At 48.5% G+C, this 12123-nt stretch overlaps 1 protein-coding gene across 4 annotated transcripts in view; it reads left to right on the forward strand.

Annotated features, from left to right (window-relative positions):
• The first annotated feature begins 1521 nt into the window (after positions 1-1521).
• The window catches only part of CMIP (c-Maf inducing protein), a 347152-nt gene continuing 336550 nt past the window's right edge, over positions 1522-12123 (forward strand). The window contains exon 1 of one of the 4 annotated variants that reach the window (XM_069216306.1): positions 1522-3579. In XM_069216306.1, the coding sequence (XP_069072407.1) occupies positions 3283-3579 (297 nt within the window). In that variant the 5' untranslated portion in view covers positions 1522-3282. The remainder of the gene's footprint in view (positions 3580-12123) is intronic. The other 3 variants (XM_069216304.1, XM_069216305.1, XM_069216303.1) reach the window with 3 other exon arrangements.

Below are 12123 nucleotides of genomic sequence, written 5' to 3' on the forward strand. Positions count from 1 at the left end.
GTCTGCTGCACCTGTGATCTGAATAGCTGTGGCTCTACCCAGATGATTTCCTGCACCAACACCCTTAGCTCCTCCTTAGAGAACCTGGGGTGTCTTTGTGGTGACAAGGGTGTAGTGCGAGAGGAGTGTGTGAGGGTGTATGAGGTGATGTTTTGGGGTGTGTGCTGTGAGGGGCGTGGATGGTGTATGCGTGGATGGTTTATGGGTGATGGTGTTCTGTGGCTCTGACTCTGGTTCTGTGGATGCTCTTGGTATGTCTCTCTCTCCGTTGTCAATTTGTTTGAGTCGTAAAGAGTTGTGGGTAATGTGGGTGCGTGTTTTATAGTGGTGTGGGTGTGGTGTGTGTATGAGTGTCAGGTGTGTGTAGTTTGAATTGTCCAATGTGGTGTTGTTTTGTATGTGTGTGTGTGTGTGTGTGTGTGTGTATTTTGAGCGCGGCGGTATGTACCGCCAATGGTTTACCTCGGTTGAATGTCCGCCGCGGTGATTCATGAGTCATAATGCTGTGGGCATAGTTCTGTTGGCGCAATGGTGTGGGTTTTGATAGCACCAGTTTATCACTGACCTTTGGGCTGGCGGACTTGTGTGTGTGTCTGTATAGTGATGGATTGCTATCGGTGGGTCACAATATGGGTAACGGTATACCGCCGCGGTCACGGTATGCTGGCGGCAGTCGGCATGGCGGTAAGTGGGACTTACCGCCAATGTCATAATCAGGGTCTTTGTTACTACCTTTCTACTCCAAAGGCTGAGCGCAGCCTGAGGTCGTGAATGAATGTGCATGTGTGCCCGTTTATTCTGCACCCACATCTTAAAGCATTTGTGCCATATAATCCCTAGGCCTCAGACATCACAGAAAACTCTGACTCTTGGCTGTGGCCAGAGGTCACCTGTGTTACTGCACTCTCAGGGTTCCAAGCTGTGCAGCACATCCTTAGGTGGTTTCCATGCGCTGCACAGATGCCCACACCTGGGGTGTGAATGTGATATGATGAGGAAAGGACGCAGTGTCAGTTCAACATCCTGTGATTCTGGGCAAGTCAGGTAATCTCCCTGTGTCTACCAAAAATTAATGTGCCCTTCAGTAATGCAACTGGTGCTCATGCAAAGCGCTCCAGTACCTTAGGGTCGAGTTCGCGCTATATAAACCGGCAAACAAAATGTTCTTTCTCGGGTCCCTGTTGTACTCCACACCTCAACAGGCTTGCTGCGTGAGTGCACTCTCGGGTGACAAATGAGTGAGGATCAAAGCCCGCCTCTAAGGGGCACGTTCGCCCTCAGAGTGAGATAAGCTCCTTCTATCCATTCCGGGTCTGTAACGCGAGCTTCGCAAGTTCTACCCCGCAGCTCCCTGGCCTAGCTCTCCCTCGCGCAGGAGCCCGCCCATTCCATAAAACCTCCTTCAAAAGCAAGCGGGCAGGGCTCGATCCCCCGCCATTGACGTCAGCAGAGAGGCCACGTGACTCCGGAGGAGCACAGCAGCGCAGGCGGGGATGGAGAGCACTCCCCAAGCACGCACACACTGACAGATGCAGATTCGCGGTGACAGGGGTGTGCGGGTTCAGTGACACGCGCACACGCACTCGGGCAGGCATGTCGAGGCACACAGGGACGTGCATGGACATACAGGCACCCACACTGTGACAGGCCCACACAGCGACCCAGGGCAGGCACATACACAAAGTGACAGTGGCGGATCTACACGTCCCTGATCGTGTTACACATACACAGCGACAGGGAAGCGCACAAACACGAAAAATTACAGAGGTGTAGGGCACTTACAAAGACAACTACACAGTGAAGGAGGGGGAGAGATGTATGCGTAGATGAACACACACAAAAAACGTTAACACACACACGCCAGGTAAAACAAAAACAAAAAACATCGAATCAGGCATTTAGTAGGCACACTAAGGGACAAGCAATGACAAGGATAAAGGCAGTCACAGACACACACGCGCACCCACAGTGACATACAGTTTCAGCTCCATGCAAAAAGGCACACATTGACAAGAGTACACGCAGTAACAAGCGCAGTGACAGAAACAGATAGACGCAAATTCATTGACACAAACCAACCCGACGGTGACAGGAAAAGCTGCAAAGAAGAAGGGGCGCGCAGCTCTGTCTCTCTGGCCCCCCTCCTGTGGAAACCATGTCCGAGGGCGGTTCAAGTGGGACAAGAGGTGGGATCCCACAGTGCCCTCGCTAGGGATGGGGCCGGGTGAGAAATAGGACAGAATGACATGGTGACAAGTAAACACACATTGAGTCACAGGTAGTCACAGGGCCACCACTGTCAGTGACATACAGTCACTGACACACAATAAAAGACACACTAACTCGCATGACAGAAACGTAAGGTGACTGGCGTACATTGGTGCAGGCGTACGCAGTGACAAGCGCACTGAGTGGCACACACGACAGACGTGTAATGACAGGTACACGTCCAAGCACAAGGGTAGGCTGCAAGACACCGTGAAGTTCACACAGTGGGGAGCACAGTGTAAGATATACACACACGCAGACACTCACAGTGACAAGTGCCCCCTCCCACAATCACAGCAAAAGGCGTTTCCCTCAAACACCCCGCCCCTGGCCCCTCCGAGACTCGGCCAGAAGTGGACACAGTGATAACGCCCTCCAACAGATGCACGCACACACCCTCGGTGGTAGTCACACACACACCTCGCAGTGAGGGCACCCTCCACAAGCAATCACGGTGCAAGACGCCCCTCCCCTTCTAGGCGCACACTGAGGCAGAGGTAGACACGCTGACAGGCGCACACACACATACATACACACTCACAGCAGCCCTCCCTCTCACACACGGAAGAGCCCTCGGGTCCACCTCGGCCAGCTGCAGCGCCGCCCGCCCGGAGCCATTGTGAGCCATGGATCGGAGGAACCGGGCGTGAGGAGATCCGGGGGAGCGCTGAACCCCAGGAGGAGAGAGGCGGACAGGGACCGTGGAGGCTGGGGGCAACGGAGCCAGAGGGCATCGAGTAAAGAGGGAGGAGAGGGCCGGGGAGCCATGGACTGGCGGAGGTGAGGCTGCGGAGGAAGGGGCCAGGGTGTCTGGATAGGCGCTAGCAGGGAGACGCGAGGAGGAGCGCGGAAACACGGCGAGCAGCACGGAGATGTGCCCGGGGCCACGGAGAGCAGATACAGGTCTCCAAGGATTTGATTTCTGATGTTTTTTGGGGGCAGGTTTTGTCCCCCTGTCCCTCCCTGTGGTTGTGTGATTTGCTGTTGACGCGGGCTGGAGGAGCCTCCACAGCCATGGATTTCAGCGCCCCCGGGGGCCCGGAGCACAGACAGACTGAGGAGAGCAGGCCCCTGCTGGCCGACATGTCCGCCGCCCTCCCGGAGGGCACCAAGGTGGGGGCCGGGCCCTGCCGACGGACCTTGCTGCACGGCAGCGGCATGAGATACAAGCTGCTGCAGGAAGGCGACATCCAGGTGTGTGTCATCCGGCACCCGCGCACCTTCCTGAGCAAGATCCTGAGCTCCAAGTACCTGAGGAGATGGGAACCCCACCACCTGAGCCTGGCTCCCCAGGGCCTGCTCTCTGCCACGGTGAGTGCCTGCGGGGGGCGCTGTGGGGGAGGACCTGTGGATGAGTGTTGGGATAGCCCGCGTGCGTCAGTGTCCGTCTGTGGCAGCCTCCCCTTGTCATCTTCAGACCTATGTACCCGAGGAATGGGGGCCACTACTCGAGCCTGCCGGCAGGGGGTGCTATCTGACACTGTGAGAGCTCGCGGTGGGTCCCACTGTGCGTGTATGGGGGTCCTGTGGGCGGAGCCAGCGTGCAGGTTACAGGCTACCCTTTTTAGCAAGGCCCTAGTGCCACGATGGGACCACCACACCTGAGCCTGGTCTCCGTGGGCTGCTGCCTGCAGAGATCAGTGCTCACGGATTGAGTGGCAGGAAGCGGAAGTAGCTTGGGGTGTGCAGTGAGGAGCTGTAACGCATCATTGTGGCCGACCCGAGCCACCTCTACCCGCGCTGGTCTGATCCCTGTGCAAGCATCACTAGGGTGAGACTAGATGAAGTGCTCAGAGCTTTGTATTTTCCACAACTGTAAATACTTCATCTCTCCATCGTTCTTCCTGTTCCGCTCACATTGTAAGCACTTTTGACTCACACACACTCCAAACATTCCACGTCACACAATGTAAATAGTTCTTGTCTGAGGCACCTCCTGGCTCACTCACACCCTAAATAGTTATTTACCTCCTCCACACTACAAACTGTTCCAACCGCGCACTGAAAAACACTTATTGTCTCTTTCACCCCTGTCTCACTCCCAATATAAACACTTCTCTCACTCATCCACACACCAAACATTTCACGTCACACACTGTAAACAATTCTTGTGTATAACTACTCCTGGCTCATTCACACTGTAAACACTTCACTCACCAATCCACACCACAGACGGTCCCTGACACTCACTGCAAACACTTATTGTCTCGTTCACCCCTGTCTCACTCCCAATATAAACACTTCTCTCACTCATCCACACTACACGAATCTCCTGTCACACACTGTAAACATTTCTTGTCTCACTCACCATGTCTCACAGTACAAACTGTTCATGTCAGCTGGAAGCATTTCCCTGTCTAACCCATGCTGCTGTCACGTCTGTGCACACTGAAGCAACACCTCTGTCTCACTCGCCCTGTAAACACGTATTCGATCGAGCAATACTGTAAACTCTCCGTCTGTGCTCACAATGTAAACATTTCCCTTCAGCGGCTCACACACTAAAGGTTTCCTCCCTGCCTCATGCTGTAAACATTCAGTTTCACCCACACTTGAAACACTTCTCTGTTTGAGTCTCAGTGTAAACACGTCCGTTTTCACAAACATTAGAAGCAATTACTGTCTCACTTACAGATGAAAGACTCTTATCTTGCATTAGAAAGGCCTCGTTTACCATCTCTGTGAAAGCTTCTCTGTCTCATGCTGTGAACACTTCCCTGTCTCTCATCCTCTACGGAGAAGTCTCGCTGTCACATTAAAACCACGTCTCTTTTTCGTGCTGTAAACATTTTTTTTGTTACTCACACTGATCTGCCCTGCAAACACTGCAGAGTAATGCAGTAAGCAGTCTCTCCACTGGATAGTCATTCTTTTCTCTCAGTGGAAACACTGCTGTGCTTCACTCCCTCTGTGTACACTTTGCCTTACACAGTGAACCACTATTCCAGCCCACATCACGCTCAAAAACCTTTGACTCACCCATACTGTAAAATCCTCCTTTCCCACACTGTGAATGTGTCTCACTCACTGCAGGTAGGCCCCCGTCGCACTCGTGTTGTAAATACCTGCAAACTTACTCAAAATGAATCATACTTATTTCTCAATCACACTGAACTTACGCCTTAGAGGGCAGTACTTCCGTTCTCACTTGTAAATATTTTCTGTCTCGCACAGACTATGAATAATTGCTGACATAATTGCGTTGACAGTTTCTTTGTATCACTCATGTCATAACTACTTCCGGTTTCGCACTTAAACACTTCCGGTCATGTCACTACTAGCCTCCTGCATTCGTCACTCGTGCTGTACACTCCTTGTCATGCTCCCACTGTGACTACATCCACGTCACCGATGTCTTACTCATTTTAAATACATCCTATCACACCCAGACGCATTAAACCCCGCAGTTTCACACTGTGAACACTTCTTACACTGTTCACCTTGGCGACATTTTGCTTTATACTATCAAAGCCTTGTCCATGTTGGCAGTGTAAATACCTCCTTCTCCACTTGTAATCTTCTCTGTTGTCTCTTTCACACTGTGTTGTACAATGCGAACGTCTGTCACACCAAACATTCCTGCCTCACTGATATTGCAAACGTCGTTTGTTTTCACAACAAAGATTCCTCTGCGTCGTAGACTGCGAACATCTTCTGTTTACACAGTGACTGCCTCAGCTTCACACACATACTGTAAAAACTCCTTTTCACACAATAGATGCACCAGTTTCACACACCTTTTACAGCCCCTCTTTTCACTTTGTAGAGGCCCCTATTTTAAACACTCTAAACCCTTCCTGTTTTTACACTATAAATGTTACTGTCTCACATTACAACCACCTTTTGTTTTCATTATAAAGAAGCCCATGTTTCGTGCACTGTAAACGACTCCTATTTCAACACTATAGATGCCAGTTTCTCACACTGTAAACATCTCCTGTTTCCTCACTATTGACGCCCCTGTTCCTCGCACTGTAAGCACCTCTTGTACTCACACTATAGGTGCCCCTGTTTCTCACAATGTAAGCACCTCTTGTATTCACACTATAGAGGCCCCTTTTTCTCACACAGTAAGCACCCCTTGTATTCACACTATAGAGGCCCCATTTTCTCACACTGTAAACAACTCCTGTCTTAACACTATATTTGCCCCTGTTTCTCACACTGTAAGTACCTCTTGTACTCACACTATATGTGCCCCTGTTTCTCACACTGTAAGTACCTCTTGTACTCACACTATATGTGCCCCTGTTTCTCACACTGTATGCTTCTCTTGTACTCACACTATAGGTGCACCTGTTTCTCACACTGTTACTTCTCTTGTACTCACACTATAGGTGCCCCTGTTTCGCACACTGTATGCTTCTCTTGTACTCACACTATAGGTGCACCTGTTTCTCACACTGTATGCTTCTCTTGTACTCACACTATAGGGGCACCTGTTTCTCACACTGTAAGCACCTCTTGTACTCACACTTTAGGTGCACCTGTTTCTCACACTGTATGCTTCTCTTGTACTCACACTATAGGTGCACCTGTTTCTCACACTGTATGTTTCTCTTGTACTCACACTATAGGTGCACCTGTTTCTCACACTGTATGCTTCTCTTGTACTCGCACTATAGGTGCACCTGTTTCTCACACTGTAAGCACCTCTTGTACTCACACTATAGGTGCACCTGTTTCTCACACTGTATGCTTCTCTTGTACTCACACTATAGGTGCACCTGTTTCTCACACTGTATGTTTCTCTTGTACTCACACTATAGGTGCACCTGTTTCTCACACTGTATGCTTCTCTTGTACTCACACTATAGGTGCACCTGTTTCTCACACTGTAAGCACCTCTTGTACTCACACTATAGGTGCTCCTGTTTCTCACACTGTATGCTTCTCTTGTACTCACACTATAGGTGCACCTGTTTCTCACACTGTATGCTTCTCTTGTACTCACACTATAGGTGCACCTGTTTCTCACACTGTATGTTTCTCTTGTACTCACACTATAGGTGCACCTGTTTCTCACACTGTATGCTTCTCTTGTACTCACACTATAGGTGCACCTGTTTCTCACACTGTAAGCACCTCTTGTACTCACACTATAGGTGCACCTGTTTCGCACACTGTATGCTTCTCTTGTACTCACATTATGGACGCCCCGGTTTCTCACACAGTAATCACCCCTTGTATTCACACTATAGACGCCTCTGTTTGTCACACTGTAAACACATCCTTGCATTCACACTATAGAGGTCCCCGTTTCTCACACTGCAAACACCTCTTGTAGTCACACTATGGACGTCTCTGTTTGTCACACTGTAAACACCTCCTTGCATTCACACCATAGAGGTCCCCGTTTCTCACACTGTATGCTTCTCTTGTACTCACACTATAGGTGCACCTGTTTCTCACACTGTATGCTTCTCTTGTACTCACACTATAGGTGCACCTGTTTCTCACACTGTATGCTTCTCTTGTACTCACACTATAGGTGCACCTGTTTCTCACACTGTAAGCACCTCTTGTACTCACACTATAGGTGCACCTGTTTCTCACACTGTAAGCACCTCTTGTACTCACACTATAGGTGCACCTGTTTCGCACACTGTATGCTTCTCTTGTACTCACATTATGGACGCCCCGGTTTCTCACACAGTAATCACCCCTTGTATTCACACTATAGACGCCTCTGTTTGTCACACTGTAAACACATCCTTGCATTCACACTATAGAGGTCCCCGTTTCTCACACTGCAAACACCTCTTGTAGTCACACTATGGACGTCTCTGTTTCTCACACTGTAAACACCTCGTTGCATTCACACCATAGAGGTCCCCGTTTCTCACACTGTATGCTTCTCTTGTACTCACACTATAGGTGCCCCTGTTTCGCACACTGTATGCTTCTCTTGTACTCACACTATAGGTGCACCTGTTTCTCACACTGTAAGCACCTCTTGTACTCACACTATAGGTGCACCTGTTTCGCACACTGTATGTTTCTCTTGTACTCACACTATAGGTGCACCTGTTTTTCACACTGTATGCTTCTCTTGTACTCACACTATAGGTGCACCTGTTTCTCACACTGTAAGCACCTCTTGTACTCACACTATAGGTGCACCTGTTTTGCACACTGTATGCTTCTCTTGTACTCACATTATGGACGCCCCGGTTTCTCACACAGTAATCACCCCTTGTATTCACACTATAGACGCCTCTGTTTGTCACACTGTAAACACATCCTTGCATTCACACCATAGAGGTCCCTGTTTCTCACACTGTAAACACCTCGTTGCATTCACACCATAGAGGTCCCCGTTTCTCACACTGGAAACACCTCCTTGCATTCACACCATAGAGGTCCCCGTTTCTCACACTGTAAACACCTCGTTGCATTCACACCATAGAGGTCCCCGTTTCTCACACTGTAAACACATCCTTGCATTCACACTATAGAGGTCCCCGTTTCTCACACTGCAAACACCTCTTGTAGTCACACTATGGACGTCTCTGTTTGTCACACTGTAAACACCTCGTTGCATTCACACCATAGAGGTCCCCGTTTCTCACACTGTAAACACCTCGTTGCATTCACACCATAGAGGTCCCCGTTTCTCACACTGTAAACACCTCCTTGCATTCACACCATAGAGGTCCCCGTTTCTCACACTGTAAACACCTCCTTGCATTCACACCATAGAGGTCCCCGTTTCTCACACTGTATGCTTCTCTTGTACTCACACTATAGGTGCACCTGTTTCTCACACTGTAAGCACCTCTTGTACTCACACTATAGGTGCACCTGTTTCTCACACTGTAAGCACCTCTTGTACTCACACTATAGGTGCACCTGTTTCGCACACTGTATGCTTCTCTTGTACCCACATTATGGACGCCCCGGTTTCTCACACAGTAATCACCCCTTGTATTCACACTATAGACGCCTCTGTTTGTCACACTGTAAACACCTCGTTGCATTCACACCATAGAGGTCCCCGTTTCTCACACTGGAAACACCTCGTTGCATTCACACCATAGAGGTCCCCGTTTCTCACACTGGAAACACCTCGTTGCATTCACACCATAGAGGTCCCCGTTTCTCACACTGTAAACACCTCCTTGCATTCACACTATAGAGGTCCCCGTTTCTCACACTGGAAACACCTCTTGTAGTCACACCATAGAGGTCCCCGTTTGTCACACTGTAAACACCTCGTTGCATTCACACCATAGAGGTCCCCGTTTCTCACACTGTAAACACCTCGTTGCATTCACACCATAGAGGTCCCCGTTTCTCACACTGTAAAGACCTCGTTGCATTCACACCATAGAGGTCCCCGTTTCTCACACTGTAAACACCTCGTTGCATTCACACCATAGAGGTCCCCGTTTCTCACACTGTAAACACCTCGTTGCATTCACACCATAGAGGTCCCCGTTTCTCACACTGTAAACACCTCGTTGCATTCACACCATAGAGGTCCCCGTTTCTCACACTGTAAACACCTCTTGTAGTCACACCATAGAGGTCCCCGTTTCTCACACTGTAAAGACCTCGTTGCATTCACACCATAGAGGTCCCCGTTTCTCACACTGTAAACACCTCGTTGCATTCACACCATAGAGGTCCCCGTTTCTCACACTGTAAACACCTCGTTGCATTCACACCATAGAGGTCCCCGTTTCTCACCCTGGAAACACCTCGTTGCATTCACACCTCAGAGGTCCCCGTTTCTCACACTGTAAACACCTCGTTGCATTCACACCATAGAGGTCCCCGTTTCTCACACTGTAAACACCTCTTGTTTTGAAACTGTAGATACCCATGTTTAACATAATGGAGACATCTGCTGTTTTAACACTATAGAATTCTCTGTTTCTTACACTGTAAACATCTGCGACTTCACACTGTAAGTGTCTTTCATATACTATAAATGCCCCCCCCCCCGTTTCACAATACAGATGCCTCTGTTTCACCCCCTGTAAACGCTTCCTGTTGTTACATTATGTATGCCTGTCGTTCTCGTACTGTAAACATCTCCTGACTTCACCCTATAGATGACTGTTTCACCCCCTGTAAACGCTTCCTGTTGTTACATTATGTATGCCTGTCGTTCTCGTACTGTAAACATCTCCTGACTTCACCTATAGATGACTGTTTCACATACTGTAAACATCATGTTTTTACACTGTAGATACCTCTGGTTCTCACACTGTAAATACCTCCAGTTTTCAAGCTGCAGCTGTTGTTTCTCACACTGTAAACACCTTATGCTTCACACACTGTAAACCTCTCCGTGTTCACACTATAGATGCCTCCCTTTCACACATTGAAAATATTTATGTCTCACAGACTGTAAACCACTCATGTTTCTAAATTATAGATGACTGTTTTTCACACACTGAAAAGATCTCAGTTCTAACTTAGGTGTCAGGCCACCATTCCTGTTTTATTGTGGCCCCCCTGTGTCATAGGTTATTAAAATAGAGACACTTGTTAACACAGTCACAGTGAAGACAATCTATTTCCCCAAAATTAAAAAAAAAAAGTATTTTATCTATATCAATAAAGGGGTGTGGGGGAGCAAGGAGTCCTTTTTCGCAATTGGTATGACAGATTCTTTTTTTTTTTTCTGGGACGGCATTGTGTCTTTCTGAGAATGTGTGTGGTTGCAGGTCTCTAGCCGAAAGAGGCACTTGTAGTAACTGGTCCTAATGTAAGGCGCCCCAATACATTCTGGTGGAGTTTGCACTATATAAAACAGCAATAAAAAAGGGGAAGAGGCGTCCCTTTCGCTGTAAATGTAAATTGTTAGGTATTGCTCAATTTCCAATTCTGCAGGCAAATTATTAACACAGCTGCTGGAATTAGCAAATTGTTTGAAAAGAGTGAATAATTCTGAGTTTAATAAGTGAGGAAAATATGTATTTCCCAAAATGCCATGTGAGTGTGGCAGAGTGCCCCCTCCCCCCAAATTGGGGGGGGGGGGGGGGGGTGCGCGCGTTTAGAACTTGGGGTCGTCGTGGCCCAGGCCCTGCTCACTGGTCGTGCGTTTGGGGGCCATTTGCACTTCCACCCCCTTGCCTCGCTAGCTGAGAGTGCAGAAGAGCAGGAATGTGGGGCCACGCAGGAGTGTCATTTCCGGTTCCGGCCACGGGCGCCACATCCAATGGGGGATATTTAAGTGCCCCCCCAGAGAAACCCTTAGCCTTTTCGTGGATGCGGCATGGGTGGCAGAGACCTGGAACCGATGATATGATTTTATGGTATAATTTTAATTGATTAACTGTGTTTTTAATGCCATTTGTAAATAAAATTCTTCCAGTGCAAGACAGTCCGACTTTGTCGTTTACTTGTGGCGGATGTTGGGGCTGGAGCAGACAGGAGGCATCCGGGTTCTATTCTTGTTCTGCGTTGTATTGCCCCCTTGAAATGCGTATTGTGCTTTTTTGTGGTGTGAAATGGATGAACATACTTTTGTAATGGAAGATGGGGTACTACATTATATTTAAAACTTGTTCATACACAAGGATGTTTCTAAAGGTATGCCTTTCTGTTACAACTAACAACATCTGTCTTGTAAACTAGGAGACAGGGTTGGGTCTAATTTCCATTTTGTATTGTGAAATATGGGACTGAGTTTGAATTTTTGAGATTTCTGGTTATCCTGTTTTATTCCTATTTCTGTGAATCCTGGATCCGAGCTTCCACTGTTATTTCCAGATTTTTGCCTCCAAACTTCCACTGCATTTTGAGGTCTGAGTCTAAACCTGAGTTGGTAGTTTGATCATCTGGGGCCTAAGCTTTTGACTATACTTTGAGATGGATTTACCATTCCTTCTTGGAAAGATT

This window comes from Pleurodeles waltl, chromosome 12 (genome assembly GCF_031143425.1).
Source record: "Pleurodeles waltl isolate 20211129_DDA chromosome 12, aPleWal1.hap1.20221129, whole genome shotgun sequence".
Classification (NCBI taxonomy): Eukaryota; Metazoa; Chordata; class Amphibia; order Caudata; family Salamandridae; genus Pleurodeles; species Pleurodeles waltl.